Below are 15,468 nucleotides of genomic sequence, written 5' to 3'. Positions count from 1 at the left end.
TAAAGCTCGTCTTTCTTCTTGGATGCAATGTTATTCACAAGGGAGTACAATTTCAACATTAACTGTCAAGGAAACTACAAGAAGAGGATTTGCAAAGGGACCGGCAATGTTCACCATAACAGACAAGTTGATCATAACACCTATATCCTCAACCTCATGTCTGTCTCTTCTGAGCAAATTGGATAAACCTGTTGCTGACATTGAGGAGCGTGTTGTGCATGTGGGCTGTGAGGAGGTAAGTTAATGTATCAAATTCTGCAATAAAACTCTCACAAAGCATCCCATTGTCTACAAATATTGATTCTTTTCTACACAATTTAGGACTTTTTATAAGAAAAAAGATTTTTTTTTTTCCACATAATCACAGATATTCTACATCGAAGATACACCTATTAGGCGGAAAAAAATCATCTGCTGGGTAGCAACTACTGTATTTTAATGTTTCTGCCTCACATTGGCCAGAGCATTAGCAGTCTTATTAGCATCAAAGTGTGACAACAAGATCAGCTAATTCGTTCAATTTTAAAACTGCCAAGGTTTTCATTTCCTGATATTTTGAATCAATTACTACAGTGTAATTCTTATTGAATTGCAAGATAATGACATATCAAGACACCATGACAATAGATTGCAGATATACAGAATGTGTACGGTGTACCAGCATCGTTTTCCTTGATTTTCAAATTTCTTTGAATTCAAAACTCTGTTCAAATTTCTCTTTCTCCTAGATCTCAATTTAGGGATCTTTTACTACACCAAGTTCTTAGTGATAGTAAGTGAGTGTAGAAGTAAAACAAAACGAGGTTCCATAGGAAAAAGCTACAGCTGTAGCAGTGGCCGCTACATACCAGGCTCACCAAAGCACCAGCTGTAGCCGCTATGTTCATTTCATCCATTATTCTGCCAAATGCCATCCCACTACCCTCATTGAACAATGCATATTATAGCTGCCACGAATTTTGCTATTGTGGAGGTACCACCTCTTACTTATTAGGCTGCACAGGTGGAGAGCCTCGATTGAGAATTTTTTATGCCATGAGAACCCAGATCAGATTATCTGAATAATTTATTTACTATCCCGCTGATACTCTGTAAACTTTTCTTTCGTTGCAGGCCTTGCGTCTTATGGTGGCTTCTTTTGTGTCTGAATCAGTTCTAACTGATGCCTTTCTTAGAGATCCAAATCCAGAACATTGAGAACATGTTGGTTCACCTACTATGAAAGAATATGTCATCTTATTAGGTGTATCAGAATGGGAATTTGTAATTGATACTCTGGTATTGTTCTTTCAGTGGGATTGCATTATCATATATATACATGTACATAAATAAAAGCATTGTATTAGGGTTTGCTTATTAGTTTTTCTGATAATTAACAAGTAATACCATTAGAAGCAAAACACATGAACTAGGCCATTCATAGAGTATCAGAGTGATTACAATTGCTATTTGAACTAACTTGAAATCTGACGGTGTGGTAGGGTCCATAGGGTGAGACTCCGATAGTGCTGTGACATGATCTCATGAGAATGTAAGGTTCATAACTGTTGATGCGTGATTTTTGTACTAACGAAACGCACGTGTGAAATGCTGTGATAATCAAGAAGACACACGTGAATGTAATGAATAAAGAGATAGTAAATGCAATGGGGACAGTTTTTAAAGTGGTTCGGATGCTAAGGTAACAAGTCCTACGTCCACTGGTGCTTATATTGATGATAAAGGTCAGGTCGCTTTTAGCTGACTGACTTTACAGTAATATTACAAGGTATTGAATGCTAAGAATTCTAGGAAAGAGAGGATAATTAATCAAGTGTAACATGTGCCAATCCCTTTCAATAAGAGATGAGTTTCCAATTTATAGTCAGATGTCATGAAGCAATGATCACTAAATCTGTAAGTTTGTAGGATTATTCGTGCAAATCCTTCTTTATGTCACATTGTCCACCTTCCAGAGTGATTTGCGTGATTTAGAGCAGGGATTGAACACGTGGGAGCACCACAGCTCTTGACTAGCCTGACGTGCACCCACTACCTTGACAGAAACAGGCAATGGTTGTCCCAATGATCTGACTTTTGTGAGCTGAGTGGACCTAACGTCAATCCTTATATTTTTTAGGTATAAAAATAACGATGATTCTATAAATAAAGTGGACACAATTCTAATAATAAAGATAATTTATCTGAAGCTCAAAGTAAATCCATGCAAATAAGGTTGGTTTTCCAAGGTGGGACACAAGGTTTATGGGGTGGATTTTCGATAATGTGATATGCCACAATCTCATGAGAACTCAAGTTTTATAAGATAAGTTTTCTAATATAGACGGATTTTGGGTAAATGACACTTGGGTATAATCTCAAACAAAATTATGTTAATTATTTTTTTTCTTATGATTACGGATTTCAAGTCAATTTATACGCATCTCAACTAATCATTCGAAACTGAAACTATCAACCAATAAGAGTTCTAGTAGACAATAGGGGTGTGAAAATCCGATTAACCAGACCGGAGTAATAATATTTTGAACCGAATCGATTTTTCGGTTTAGAAGATAATTCAAACTAAAATTGGACCGAATTATCTCTTAAACCAATTATTAACTGAACCGATAATTCAGTTTGGTTACCGGTTAACCGGTTTATGAACCGGTTTTATAAAACAATCCCCATTCTCCCACTATTTTGAGGGTTCACGATGTCAAACTACCGTCACCAACTTTCTCGCAACGTCAAACCACCCAGACTCCACCTTCCATTCCCATCAACTCATATACAATCATGATATCTGAACTTTGTTGGAGAGAGTGACCTTTCTAGAGAGAGAAAAATAAGAAGATTGGTGAATAAAAAAGCTTGCAAAACATAGAAAGTTGAAAAGATAAATCAAAGATTTTAACCGTATCAAACGAATGCTATTGGGTGTGGAGGCTACTGTCGATTGAGATGGGAGAGAAGACTTGGAAAAAGAAAAATTGTGATTTGGAAAACAAATTGGTCGAGCAGCTACGACTGGGGTGTGGAAAGTTGATTTAGGAAAAAAATTGGGGTGTTCGTAGCTGTAGGGGAAGAAGAAGCAGTAAATATAAGTGGGTAGCTAAAGATGGTGAGAGTTCCAAGGAATTAAATGCACAGCAGGTGGCGTGCAGCTTCTCTTTGTCAGTTTTTCTAATTTTTTTTTATTTCTTATTGTTAAACTTTCTCTCTCTCTCTCTCCCTCTCGATAGTTTTAAAATAATAGAAAAACCAGCTCTCGATTTATTTTAAAAATCGAAATCGAATAGGTTGTTTTGAAAAATTGATTTTTCAAACTGGTTTCGATCTGGTTTTTCAGTTCGATTCGACTTTTTTTTTATAGCCCCAGTGGATAATGACCACGCTTAAAAATATAGGACTGGCGTAAAGTCTAATAAGTCAAAGTATGGGAATACTCACAATCGAGTCACGTGAGGAAAGGAATAGTCTGCTTATGTCATAATAGTAGGTGCGTGTCAGACCAGTCGAAGCTGTGATGATCCCACGTGTCCAATTCCTGCTCTAAATCGCGTAAATCACTTTAGAAGGTAAACAATGTGACATAAAGAATGATTTGTACACTTAATCCCACCAGCTCACAGATTCAGTAATCATTAGCTCAATGTATCCTATTATAAATAGAGAGCTTCACTCCCATTCAAGAGATTCGTTCACCTTTACTCTTGATTAGTTATTCTCTCTGTAATACAAAAGCATTCTCTCTCTTGTACTATCACTTGAAGGTCAGTCAGCTCATGCGACCTGACCTCTATCATTGATAATATAACAGTGGACGTAAAACTTGCTTCCTTAGCATCCGAACCACTTTAAAAACGTTTTTCTCATTGCATTTATCCTCTTCCTCTTTTTTTTATATTCACGTGTGTCTTCTGAGCTAGTTCAACGTTTCACACGTACATTTTATTAGTATCAAAATCACGCATCAAACACCTATTAATAACTATGGAGACTTGGATTTAGGGCATTCATGTTAGATTCACTTTTGCTCAAAATTATGTAATTTTTAAAAGCTTATTTGAAACCCAAAAATAAATTTGTACAAGCTCAAAAACAAATCCATACAAATTAGACACAAATTCATTCATTATTCCAAATATAAAAAGTCAGGAAAAATATTGGACTGTTGATGTCTTGTCCATTAAAAAATTTCCTTTTCCCGAAGACTGTAAAGATGATAGGTCTACACAGTGATGCACCTTTTACTCTACTTTTTTTAAAACTGCTTTTCTACTGGTTTTTCTCTTCGCTCTCCGGCCTTTTCCTTAAGTACTTCATTACACTTCTGAAGCAACACTAGCTAGCTAACTAGCTGCATTTGGCGATCATCAGGTACCATACATAACTTCATCATAAATCATCACTTCTTATATAATGTTGGGTTCTTGAGGTAGCCGATATATGAGTTTTGGTCTGTAGAGACTCTTCTATTAGTTGTTTAATCTTCTTCAATTATTTATGCTTGGAATGATTTAACTGCTATTTCAACCCCCATAAAGCTATAAACATTGAAGATTGGAGTGATTTCAATGGTTTAGTTCCGGACTTCCAGTTATAATAACTAATTAACACTTCTTTTCTCAGAATATTTACCACCTTGCTCTCTTAAGTAGTGTGAGCAGTTTCTTTTTCTGTTTTGGGATTGATTTTACAATGCATAAATATATCCTGAGGACAACAGCTTAATTTGGATCAAAGTCTTTAAATTAAGTTATCATTTTACTTAATGAAAATGGGTATATTCTGGAAATAATTAAGTTCCGGTATGGGTATTTTCTCTGTTACAAGAGATTAAAAGTCAAGTACTGGACTGTTCATTTCTTCTCCCTTAAGAAGTCTTGACTTAAAAAGGAAGTTGCTAAAGATAATGGACCACACATGTACGGATACACCTTTTAACTTACTTAAAACTTCTCTTCTACTTGATTTTCTCCACTCTCTGCTCTCTGAATCCTTCATTGAACTCCTCTCTAGCAACAGGAGCTTGGTGATCACCAGGTACTCTATGTTTTTGTCATATAATATCAGTTACTTTTAAAGTTAAGTTCTTTAGCGTCTGAGCTACAGTTAATAGCATGACTACAAGGGCTGTTTTCTCTGTGGAATTATGACTTGTATTAGTTATTTAATCTTAGCTTTTATTCATCAGTGTTTACAATGTTTTATCACATTTCAATCCCAGAAGCTCTAAACATGAAGCTTTTTACGACTTGTAAACCTTAATTATGATCAAATTAATTACCCATCTCCACCATCTTCTTGTTTTGATTTTTCTGATGATGTTCTTTTCAAGCCCATTGCACTCCTTTAGGTAAGTTTATGTAACCTTAATTAATGATCAAATTAATTACTTTGTTCATGATTTATGTTTTTCTTAATGTACAATATGTATGTGAAGATTTGCACTAAGAAAAAGTCCTTAAATCTTCCAGCCTTGTGGAGATCCTTAGAATCATGGTGTTTTTGAATCAATTTATCATTTTCCTTGTTTCAAGAAAATGCCTATTTTTGAGTTTCTGCTTTTTGCAATTAGATTTGTTTATGAAATTCAATAACTATATCTGCTTTTAGCCAGAAAATGACTTTTGCATAGATTTCAATTTCTTGTAGTCTATGAACCCAAGGCTTATGGCTTAGATAAGTAATTGATTAGCATTGATTTTGCAGCTCGTATTCAGTATTTGAACAAAGCAAGATTTTGAAAGCATATACTCAATGAGTAAGGAAGAAGCAAAAGCAATTAGCTTGAAGGCCTTGGTGGTAAAAGAACAACAGAGTTATATTTGTGGAATCAGATGAGGACTTTACTGACGTTCTCTTTAGCTTCTTGACAATGCCCATGGGAACAATCATTAGGCTTATTTCTAATCAAATCAACCACCAACAATGGGGATGGGTTGCATGCACAATTTGTATGAAAGCATTAAGAACCTTGACATGCAGCGTTTCCGGACTGAGCATGCAGACGATGTTGCTATGCCCCAGAAATGGCGCTGCACCTCAGAACAAGAGACTAAAATTGCAAATTGACGATGGTGAGCTGCCGAGGTACTTTGTGTGCGATATAAATTGCACTTTTTTCTGGGCACAAGTTATTGAGTCTCTACCCTAACGCTGATTGCGAATGTGGACGCTCATGGATAAGACGATCAGTTGTCAGAGAAGACTGTAAAAAAGTTAGTTTTTGATGCTCGAGATAGAGGAGTGTTTGTTAAAGGACTGACCCATTTTATAATAAGTGATGAATTACAAGTAAAGCCCTCATCAACAGAAGCAAGCCTTTCTCTATGGTCCAAGATAGGACTCATGGACTGTAGCGCCATTGAGGAGACAACATTGACATAGGAGTAGATGAGGTAACTATTTCATTATGATTCAAAATTTAATACTCTGATCAGATTCTACCATTATTTGTAGGGAAGAATCGTTTTGTTGATCAAACTTAGTACATGACGAAACCAATTTGTATTTGTGATGACATCTCCTGGAAATAATTCACCTTCGTGCAGTTTGCTTTTTTAGAAGTAAATGATGGGGATTAAAAGAAAAAAGGAAAGAAAAAATGTTTCGCAGTCAAGCTAAAATTGTCAGAGCAACTAATCAACAGTTATATTGGCAAAAGTAGGGCTTTTGAATTGATCTACTATCATCTTTTATTATATCAGCTCTCTGAATATGATTAATAATTTCACAATTTGTTAATAGCAACTTGGTTGTGTTCGTGACCTGATGCATTCTTTCAGGTTCTCACTTTGCTCAGTTGCTCACGGGTTCAAAAAAACCTTTGACAGAAACTTTGTTGAAAAAAATTCAGCACCAAAGTTTGGCAAAGAAGATTTTGATCAGAACATTATGTTGAATCTACAGTGGAAACCCAATCAAATGTGGATGGGAAGATTCATGTAAAGCTTATCGTTAGAAATCAAGAAAATGGTTTGTTATGCTGAAGCAAGTGAAGAATTTATCAATTTAGTCTCCAGTTTCCTAACTGTTCCACTGGTTATGTAATAAAAGAAATGCATTGTCTTTTCAAAAGGATCCTTAACTCACCTGTACATAGTGTTCAGGAACTTGATGCTGAGAAATATTTGAAATCTAATGAGCACAAGGAAATGCTCATCAATCCGAAGCTGGCCCCTTATTTTAGCTAGGATAACCATCCTTTAGGCATTGAAGAAGGTTTGCAACCAATATACATGCTACAGAATATCATGATTATACTGATTATTCTTATCGTTGTGAACTGACTTCTGATGATCAAATTCCTTTTGGATCTATACGAAAAGTTCTATCTTAACTGTCAAGATCTACTTCTCATTTTAAAGAAGCCACAAGAGGAGGATTTGTGACTGGACCAACATGTTTACCGTAACTGACAATCTGATCATTACACCCATATCTCCAGTCCAATGTCTCTCTCTTCTGAACAAATTGAAAGTACCTTTCAACGATATTGAGGAGCTGTTGTCCATGTGGGTAGTGAGAGGTAAGTTGACATAAATTTTCAGTATTAAACTCTACAAAAGATCCCTGATTTCAGATAGTAGTTTCTTTTGACTATTTTGAGATCTTGTTGTAGAAACGCATAGTGATTTGGCATACAACCTTTAAAATTTTCTTTGAATTCAAGTTCCTATGATTTAACTTTCTTCATTTTGCCTAACCTGCTGTAATGTTACTATGGAATCATAAAGTATGATGACGACCTTATATATCATTTTCTATTTCTTAGTGCAAACATTATTCTAGGACATAATCACAGAAATCCACCCAGCAAGGGGCAGCAACAAATATAAATTCATACATGTATTTTTATGTTTTTCCTCACACTGCCAGAGCATTAGAAGTCTTATTGGCTTTAAAGTAACAATGAGAAACTGCATCAGCCAAATAGCTCATTTCTTCATAAAGTTTTAGATTCCCATACTCTCTGTATCTTTATTATTTTTATGTTGTAGTATTTGTCAAATTGCAAGGCATTGCCATTTCCAAATTTCAATCAATATAAGTGACTATATGAAGTAAATACAAATGCTATCAGTTTATTCTGCCAAGCCAAAAATCTACCACTCAAAGCTCTGCCAATTCTATTTTTGCTGCTGCATTACCACGTCCCATTATATAGACTATAGAAATGGATAGTTTTAATTCAAAGCGTTCAGGAAGAGAATCCACTGAAGATTATCTGAAAGCATGATATCCATTCCCTTGTTGATACCTTATGAATTGATTTTACTTTGCAGGCTTTGCGTCTATTGATTGCTTCTTTTCTATCCGAATCTGTTTTGACCGATGTCTTTTTGAGAGAGCCAATCCAGAACAGTCAAGATAATCTTATTTCACTGAAATATGGAATGTTGATCATGTGAAGCCTATTTATCTATTGTGTTAAAATTTGTGTTTGTCCTCTGGTATGCTCTTAGACCAGAGGGTATATTACTACAAAAGATATTGCATTGTATTTGCAATTTTGAATTTGCTTCTGTGTGTACCATCTTTTTCTTTCTCACAACACAAAAGACAAAACATATTTTCTTCTAATCTGCAAAAATTGAAAAACAAGACGTCTGCATTACAATTTTCAGTTTTTTATGCGAGTTAGGGACGCTAACTTCTGAATTTTCCAAAAGCAGATGCACGAATAGGCCAATGGCATGGTTTTTAGGACTGAAACATTGGCTTAACTGAAAGCTAATAAATTACAGATTCATACATTTTTTCAGATGTGGGCAGTAAACTTTGTTTCCAGAAAAAAATGACCCTACTTGATATCAGATAGTGGTTTTAATAATTAAGATTGATGGGATAACGAATTCTCTTGTAATTTGTAACTTGTGAATTTTCATTCTCAGAGGGTATTGCAATATGATTATATAAAATAGTCGGTGCAAGATATGCACTGTAGTTGCAAGCTTGAATTTGCTTTTTATGTTTCTCAACTTAGGTATGGCCAATAAGCCTTGAAATTTTACTGATGAGGATTTACTGAAGAAGCAGAAGCAATTAGCTTGAAGGCCTGGGTGGACAAAGAGACACCAGAGTTATATTTGCTGAATCAGATGAGGATTTGACTAGTCCCACTTTAGTTTCTTGACAATGGCCATGGGAAGGATCATCAGGCTTACCTATAATCAACCACCACAAGTGGGATTAACAGGTTGCATGTGCAATTTGTATGAAAGCGTTAAGAATCTTGACGTGAAGTATTTCCAAACTGGAATAATGCTTACAACTAAACCATATAATCAGATAAATACGTGATGAGAAGCAATACTCTAAGAAGAATAATCAAGTGGCAGGTTTTGATTCTCCAGATAGAGGTGTTTTTTTTTTAGTATTGATTCCATTCACGATCAGTGATGAATTAAGAGTAATGCCCCATCAGCATTGCCTTGACCTTGAGAGTACAAAATTACATTAATTATTATTATGGATTTTGATGGGCTTATTATATTAAAGTAGATATGGGCTTCATCAGCAAATGGGCCATTGTAAATGACTTAATTTCCCTACAACAAGGTTCCAATTTTTTTTTTTAGGTGATTGGAGGTGTATGGAACATTGTTTTAAAAGTCGGACCGTTTGTTGACCCGATTAAGAGGCCGGTTCGCGGGTTGACCGGTCCAACCGATTGGACCGGTCAGTCTGACCAGTATATAACAGTATCATCTTTAAACAATTCTATTAATTGTTATAAGTTTAAAAACTAGCAAATACATACCTAAAAGTTTCAATAAACCCCTCTAAATTTAAAATAAAGCAAATGGACCCTCAAATTTATTATTAATTATTTTTTCTCTCTCCCTATCACTTCCATCATTCACTTTTTTTCTCTCTCCCCATCACGCAATCACTCCCCATCAATTCTTTCTCTCCTTTTTTTTTTCTCTCTCTCCCCATCACTCCCCGTCACTTTCTTCTCTTTCTCTTTTTCTTCTTCCTCTTTCTTCTTCGAATTTTTCTCTCCTCTTCTCTTTCTCTTCATCTCCTCTTTTCTTTCTTCTAATCTTTACTCTTTCTCGTGTCTACTCTTCTCTTTCTTCTTCCCTCCCCTTCCTTCTTCTTCTTTGCCAGTAGATTTTAGTGTAAGTGTCGTGAAGAAGCATTGAGATGAAAATAGAAGATAATGAAATGGTGCTAAAACTGCTTTTCTACTGGTTTTTCTCTTCGCTCTCCGACCTTTCCTAAGTCCTTCATTACACTTCTCAAGCAACACTATCTAGCTAACTAGCTGCATTTGGCGATCATCAGGTATACCATACATAACTTCATCATAAATAATCAGTTCTTGTAAAATGTTGGGTTCTTGAACTAGCCGATATATGAGTTTTGGTCTGCAGAGACTTTTCTATTAGTTGTTTAATCTTCTTCAATTATATATGCTTGGAATGATTTAACTGTTATTTCAACCCCCACAAAGCTATGAGCATTGAGGATTGACTGATTTCATTGGGATTAATTTTAATGGTTTAGTTCCAGACTTCCGGTTATAATTAACAGTTGTTTACTCAGAATGTTTACTACCTTGCTCTCTTAAGTAGTATGAGCAGTTTCTTTTTCTGTTTTGGGATTTAATTTTACAATGCATAAATATATCCTGTGGACAACAGCTAATTTGGATCAAAGTCTTTAAATTAAGTTATCATTTTACTTAATGAAAATAGGTATATTCTGGAAATAAAAAAGTTCCGGTATGGGTTTTTTCTCTGTTACAAGAGATCAAAAGTCAAGTACTGGACTGTTCATTTCTCCTCCCTTAAGAAGTCTTGACTTATAAAGGAAGTTGCTAAAGATAATGGACCACACATGTACGGATACACCTTTTAACTTACTTAGAACTTCTCTTCTACTTGATTTTCTCCACTCTCTGTTCACTGAATCCTTCCATTGAACTCCTCTCCAGCAACAGTAGCTTGGTGATCACCAGGTACTCTATATGTTTTTGTCATATGATATCAGTTACTTTTAAAGTTAAGATCTTGAGCATCTGAGCTACAGTTAGTAGCATGACTATAAGGGTTGTTTCCTCTGTAGAATTATGCCTTGTATTAGTTATTTAAATCTTAGCTTTTATTCATCAGTGTTTACAATGTTTTAATCATTATTTCAATCCCAGAAAGCTCTAAACATTGCAGATTTTTACAACTTGTAAACCTTAATTAATGATCAAATTAATGTTCAATATGTATGTGAAGATTTGCACTTAGAAAAAGTCCTTGAATCTTCCAGCCTTGTGGAGATCAGCTTAGAATCATGGTGTTTTTGAATCAATTTATTCTTTTCCTTGTTTCAAGAAAATGCCTATTTATTGAGTTTCTGCTTTTTGCAATTAGATTTTGTTTATGAAATTCAACCAGAAAATGAGCTTTTGGATAGATTTCAAAATTTCTTATAGTCTATGAACACAAGGCTTATGGCTTAGATAAGTAATTGATTAAGCATTAATTTTGCAGCTTGTATTCAGTTTTTGAACAAAGCAAGATTTTGAAAGCTTATACTCAATGAGTAAGGAAGAAGCAAAAGCAATTAGCTTGAAGGCCTTGGTGGATAAAGAGAACAACAGAGTTATATTTGTGGAATCAGATGAGGACTTTACTGACGTTCTCTTTAGCTTCTTGACAATGCCCATGGGAACAATCATCAGGCTTATTTCTAATCATAATCAACCACCAACAGTGGGGATGGGTTGCATGAACAATTTGTATGAAAGCATTAAGAACCTTGACATGCAGCGTTTCCGGACTGAAGCATGCAAGACCATGTTGCTATGCCCCAGAAATGGCGCTGCACCTCAGAACAAGAGACTGAAATTGCAAATTGAAGATGGTGAGCTGCCGAGGTACTTCTTGTGCTATACAAGTTGTACTCTTTCTGGGCACAAGTTATTGAGTCTCTACCCTAATGCTGTTTGCGAATGTGGACGGCTTATGGATAGGACGATGGAGTTGTCAGAGAAGACTGTAAAAAAGTTAGTTTTTGGTGCTCGAGATAGAGGAGTGTTTGTTAAAGGATTGACCCAATTTATAATAACCGATGAATTACAAGTAAAGCCCGCATCAACAGAAGCAAGCCTTTCTGTAGTGTCCAAGATAGGACTCATGGACTGTAGCGCCATCGAGGAGTACAACATCGACATAGGGGTAGATGAGGTAACTATTTCATTATGATTCTTAAATTTAATAATTTTATCAGATTCTACTATTATTTGTAGGGAAGAATTGTTTTGTATGATCAAACTTAGTACATGATGAAACCAATTTGTACTTGTGATGAAAATCTCCTGGAAATAATTCACCTTCAATGCAGTTTGCTTTTTTAGAAGTAAATGATGGGGATTAAAAGAAAAAAGGAAAGAAAAAATGTTTTGCAGTCAAGCTAAAAATGTCAGAAGCTAACTAATCAACAGTTATAATTGGCAAAATGTAGTGTTTTTGAATTTGATCTACCATCGTCTTTTATTATATCAGCTCTCTGAATTTGATTAATAATTTCACAATTTTTTAGATAGCTGAACTGTGGTTGTGTTTGTGACCTGATGCCTTCTTTCAGGTTCTCACTTTGCTCAAGTACTCACTGGTGTCAAAGAAACCTTTGACAGAAACTTTGTTGAAACAAAATTCAGCATCAATGTTCGGCAAAGAAGATTTTGATCAGAGCATCTATGTTGAATCTACAGTAGAAGAACCAGAATCAAATGTGGATGGGAAGATTCATGTAAAGCTTATCATCAGCAAATCCAAGAAAATAGTTTGTTTTGCCGAAGCAAGTGAAGAATTTGTTGATTTAGTCTCCAGTTTCCTAACTATTCCACTGGGTTATATAATAAAGGAAATGCAGAGTAGCATTTCAAAAGGATCCTTAACTCACCTGTACAATAGTGTTCAGGAACTCAATGCTGAGAAATACTTGAAATCTAATGAGCACAAGGAAATGCTCATCAATCCAAAGCTTGCCCCTGATTTTAGCTATGAGAACCATCCTTTAGGCATTGAAGAAGGTTTGCAGTTGCACCTAACATGCAGTGGTAAAGAACATTGTGGTAGTTATTATAAATTTCAGCTGACTTCTGATGGCGAAATTCCTTCTGGACCTAAATGGAAAAGTTCAATTTTAACTGTCAAGGATCCTAAGTCTCATTTTAAAGAAGCCACAAGGGGAGGATTTGTGATTGGACCAACAATGTTTACCGTAACTGACAATCTGATCATCACACCCATATCTCAAGTCCAACATCTGTCTCTTCTGAAAAAATTGAAAGTACCTTTCAGCGATATTGAGGAGCGTGTTGTTCATGTAGGCAGTGAGAAGGTGAGTTGACATAAATATTTCAGTATTAAAATCTAACAAAGCATCCCATGATTTCTGATAGTAGTTTCTTTTGACTATTTTGAGATCTTGTTATAGAAACGCATGGTGATTTTGGCATACAACCTTTAAGAATTTCTTCGAAATTCAGGTCCCTATGATTAAACTTTTCTTTGATTGTGCCTAACCTGCGAGAATGTTACTATTGGAAACCATACTGTATTCTGGGACATAATCACAGAAATTCACCCAGCTAGATGCAGCAAACAATATAAGGTTTCATATATGTATTTTAAGGTTTTTCCACACTTTGGCAAGAGCATTAGAAGTCTTATTAGCTTTAAAGTAACAATGAAGAACTGCATCAGCCGAATAGCTCATTTCTTCATAAGGTTTTAGATTCCCATACTATCTGTATCTTTTATTTTTTTTATATTGTAAGTCTCGTCAAATTGCAAGGCATAGCCATCTCCAAATTCATTATTTTCAATCAATAGTAAGTGACAGTATAGATTCTGTAGAAGTAAAATACAAATGCTATCAGTTTATTCTGCCAAGCCAATAATCTACCACACCAATCTACTGCCAATCCTATTTTTGCTGCTGCCTTACCACCTCCCATTAATTAGACTACACAAATGGAGAGTTTTTATTCAAAAGCTGCTCAAGAAGAGAATCCATTGAAGATTATCTGAAAGCATGATATCCATTACCTTGTTGATACCTTATGAATTTGTTTTACTTTGCAGGCTTTGCGTCTATTGGTGGCTTCTTTTGTTTCTGAATTTGCTCTGACCAATACCTTTCTGAGAGAGCTAAATCTAAAATAGTTAGGATAATCTTATTTTATCTAAAATATGGAATGNAAGGTTTCATATATGTATTTTAAGGTTTTTCCACACTTTGGCAAGAGCATTAGAAGTCTTATTAGCTTTAAAGTAACAATGAAGAACTGCATCAGCCGAATAGCTCATTTCTTCATAAGGTTTTAGATTCCCATACTATCTGTATCTTTTATTTTTTTTATTTTGTAAGTCTCGTCAAATTGCAAGGCATAGCCATCTCCAAATTCATTATTTTCAATCAATAGTAAGTGACAGTATAGATTCTGTAGAAGTAAAATACAAATGCTATCAGTTTATTCTGCCAAGCCAATAATCTACCACACCAATCTACTGCCAATCCTATTTTTGCTGCTGCCTTACCACCTCCCATTAATTAGACTACACAAATGGAGAGTTTTGATTCAAAAGCTGCTCAAGAAGAGAATCCATTGAAGATTATCTGAAAGCATGATATCCATTACCTTGTTGATACCTTATGAATTTGTTTTACTTTGCAGGCTTTGCGTCTATTGGTGGCTTCTTTTGTTTCTGAATTTGCTCTGACCAATACCTTTCTGAGAGAGCTAAATCTAAAATAGTTAGGATAATCTTATTTTATCTAAAATATGGAATGTTATTCATGTGAAACCTATTTATATGTAGCGTTAAAATTTGTACTTGTACTCTGGTATGCTCTTAGACCAGAGGGTTTTGCTTATAACTACAAAGGATTTGCATTGTTTTGGCAATTTTGAGTTTACTTCTGTGTGTTTCATCTTTCTTTCTCACAAACGCACAAGAAAAAACAATGTTTTTCTTCTAATCCACACAAATTGGAAAGCAGGATGTCTGTGTTACAATTTTCACGTTTTTATGCGAGTTAGGGAAGCTAAACTTCTGAAGTTTTTTATTTTTGTAAAATTTCCGGAAGCAAGATGCGTGAATCGGCCAATTGCATGGTGTTTGAGGACTGCAACATTGGCTTAACTGAAAGCCAATGAATTACACATTCATACATTTTTTCAGATGTGGGCAGTAAACTTCGGTTCCAAGAAAAAATGACCCTTATTCAATTTCAGATAGTGGTCTTAATAATTAAGAATTTTCTTGTAATTGGTAGCTTGTGAATTTTCGTTCTTAGAGGGTGTTGCAGTATAATTATATCAAATAGATGGTACAAGATATGGACTTAGTTGCAATCTTCAATTCGCTTTTTGTGTTTATCATCTTCCTTACTCAAAAACACACTTCATTTGTTTCTCAATTTAGGTATGGCCAATAAGCCTTGAAATTTTGAGTCATTTGAGAA

The 15,468-nt window shown here is 35.1% G+C and overlaps 1 protein-coding gene across 2 annotated transcripts; it reads left to right on the top strand.

Annotated features, from left to right (window-relative positions):
* The first annotated feature begins 10,192 nt into the window (after positions 1 to 10,192).
* Positions 10,193 to 14,171, top strand: LOC116124583. Of its 2 annotated transcripts, none has more exons than XM_031410309.1 (4): positions 10,193 to 10,281; positions 11,484 to 12,179; positions 12,580 to 13,338; positions 14,085 to 14,171. In XM_031410309.1, exons 2-4 carry the CDS (start codon positions 11,532 to 11,534, stop codon positions 14,163 to 14,165), a joined length of 1,488 nt encoding a protein of 495 aa, XP_031266169.1. In that variant the 5' UTR covers positions 10,193 to 10,281; positions 11,484 to 11,531; the 3' UTR covers positions 14,166 to 14,171. The 2 variants fall into 2 exon arrangements, with proteins under 2 accessions (XP_031266169.1, XP_031266170.1); XM_031410310.1 differs by lacking the exon at positions 10,193 to 10,281 and adding an exon at positions 10,883 to 10,957.
* The last annotated feature ends 1,297 nt before the right edge of the window (positions 14,172 to 15,468 follow it).

The sequence above is a fragment of the Pistacia vera genome, unplaced genomic scaffold (assembly GCF_008641045.1).
Source record: "Pistacia vera cultivar Batoury unplaced genomic scaffold, PisVer_v2 Contig153, whole genome shotgun sequence".
NCBI classification, from domain to species: Eukaryota; Viridiplantae; Streptophyta; class Magnoliopsida; order Sapindales; family Anacardiaceae; genus Pistacia; species Pistacia vera.
Note: the sequence above shows the minus strand (reverse complement) of the source record. Positions and strands in the feature narration are given on the sequence as shown.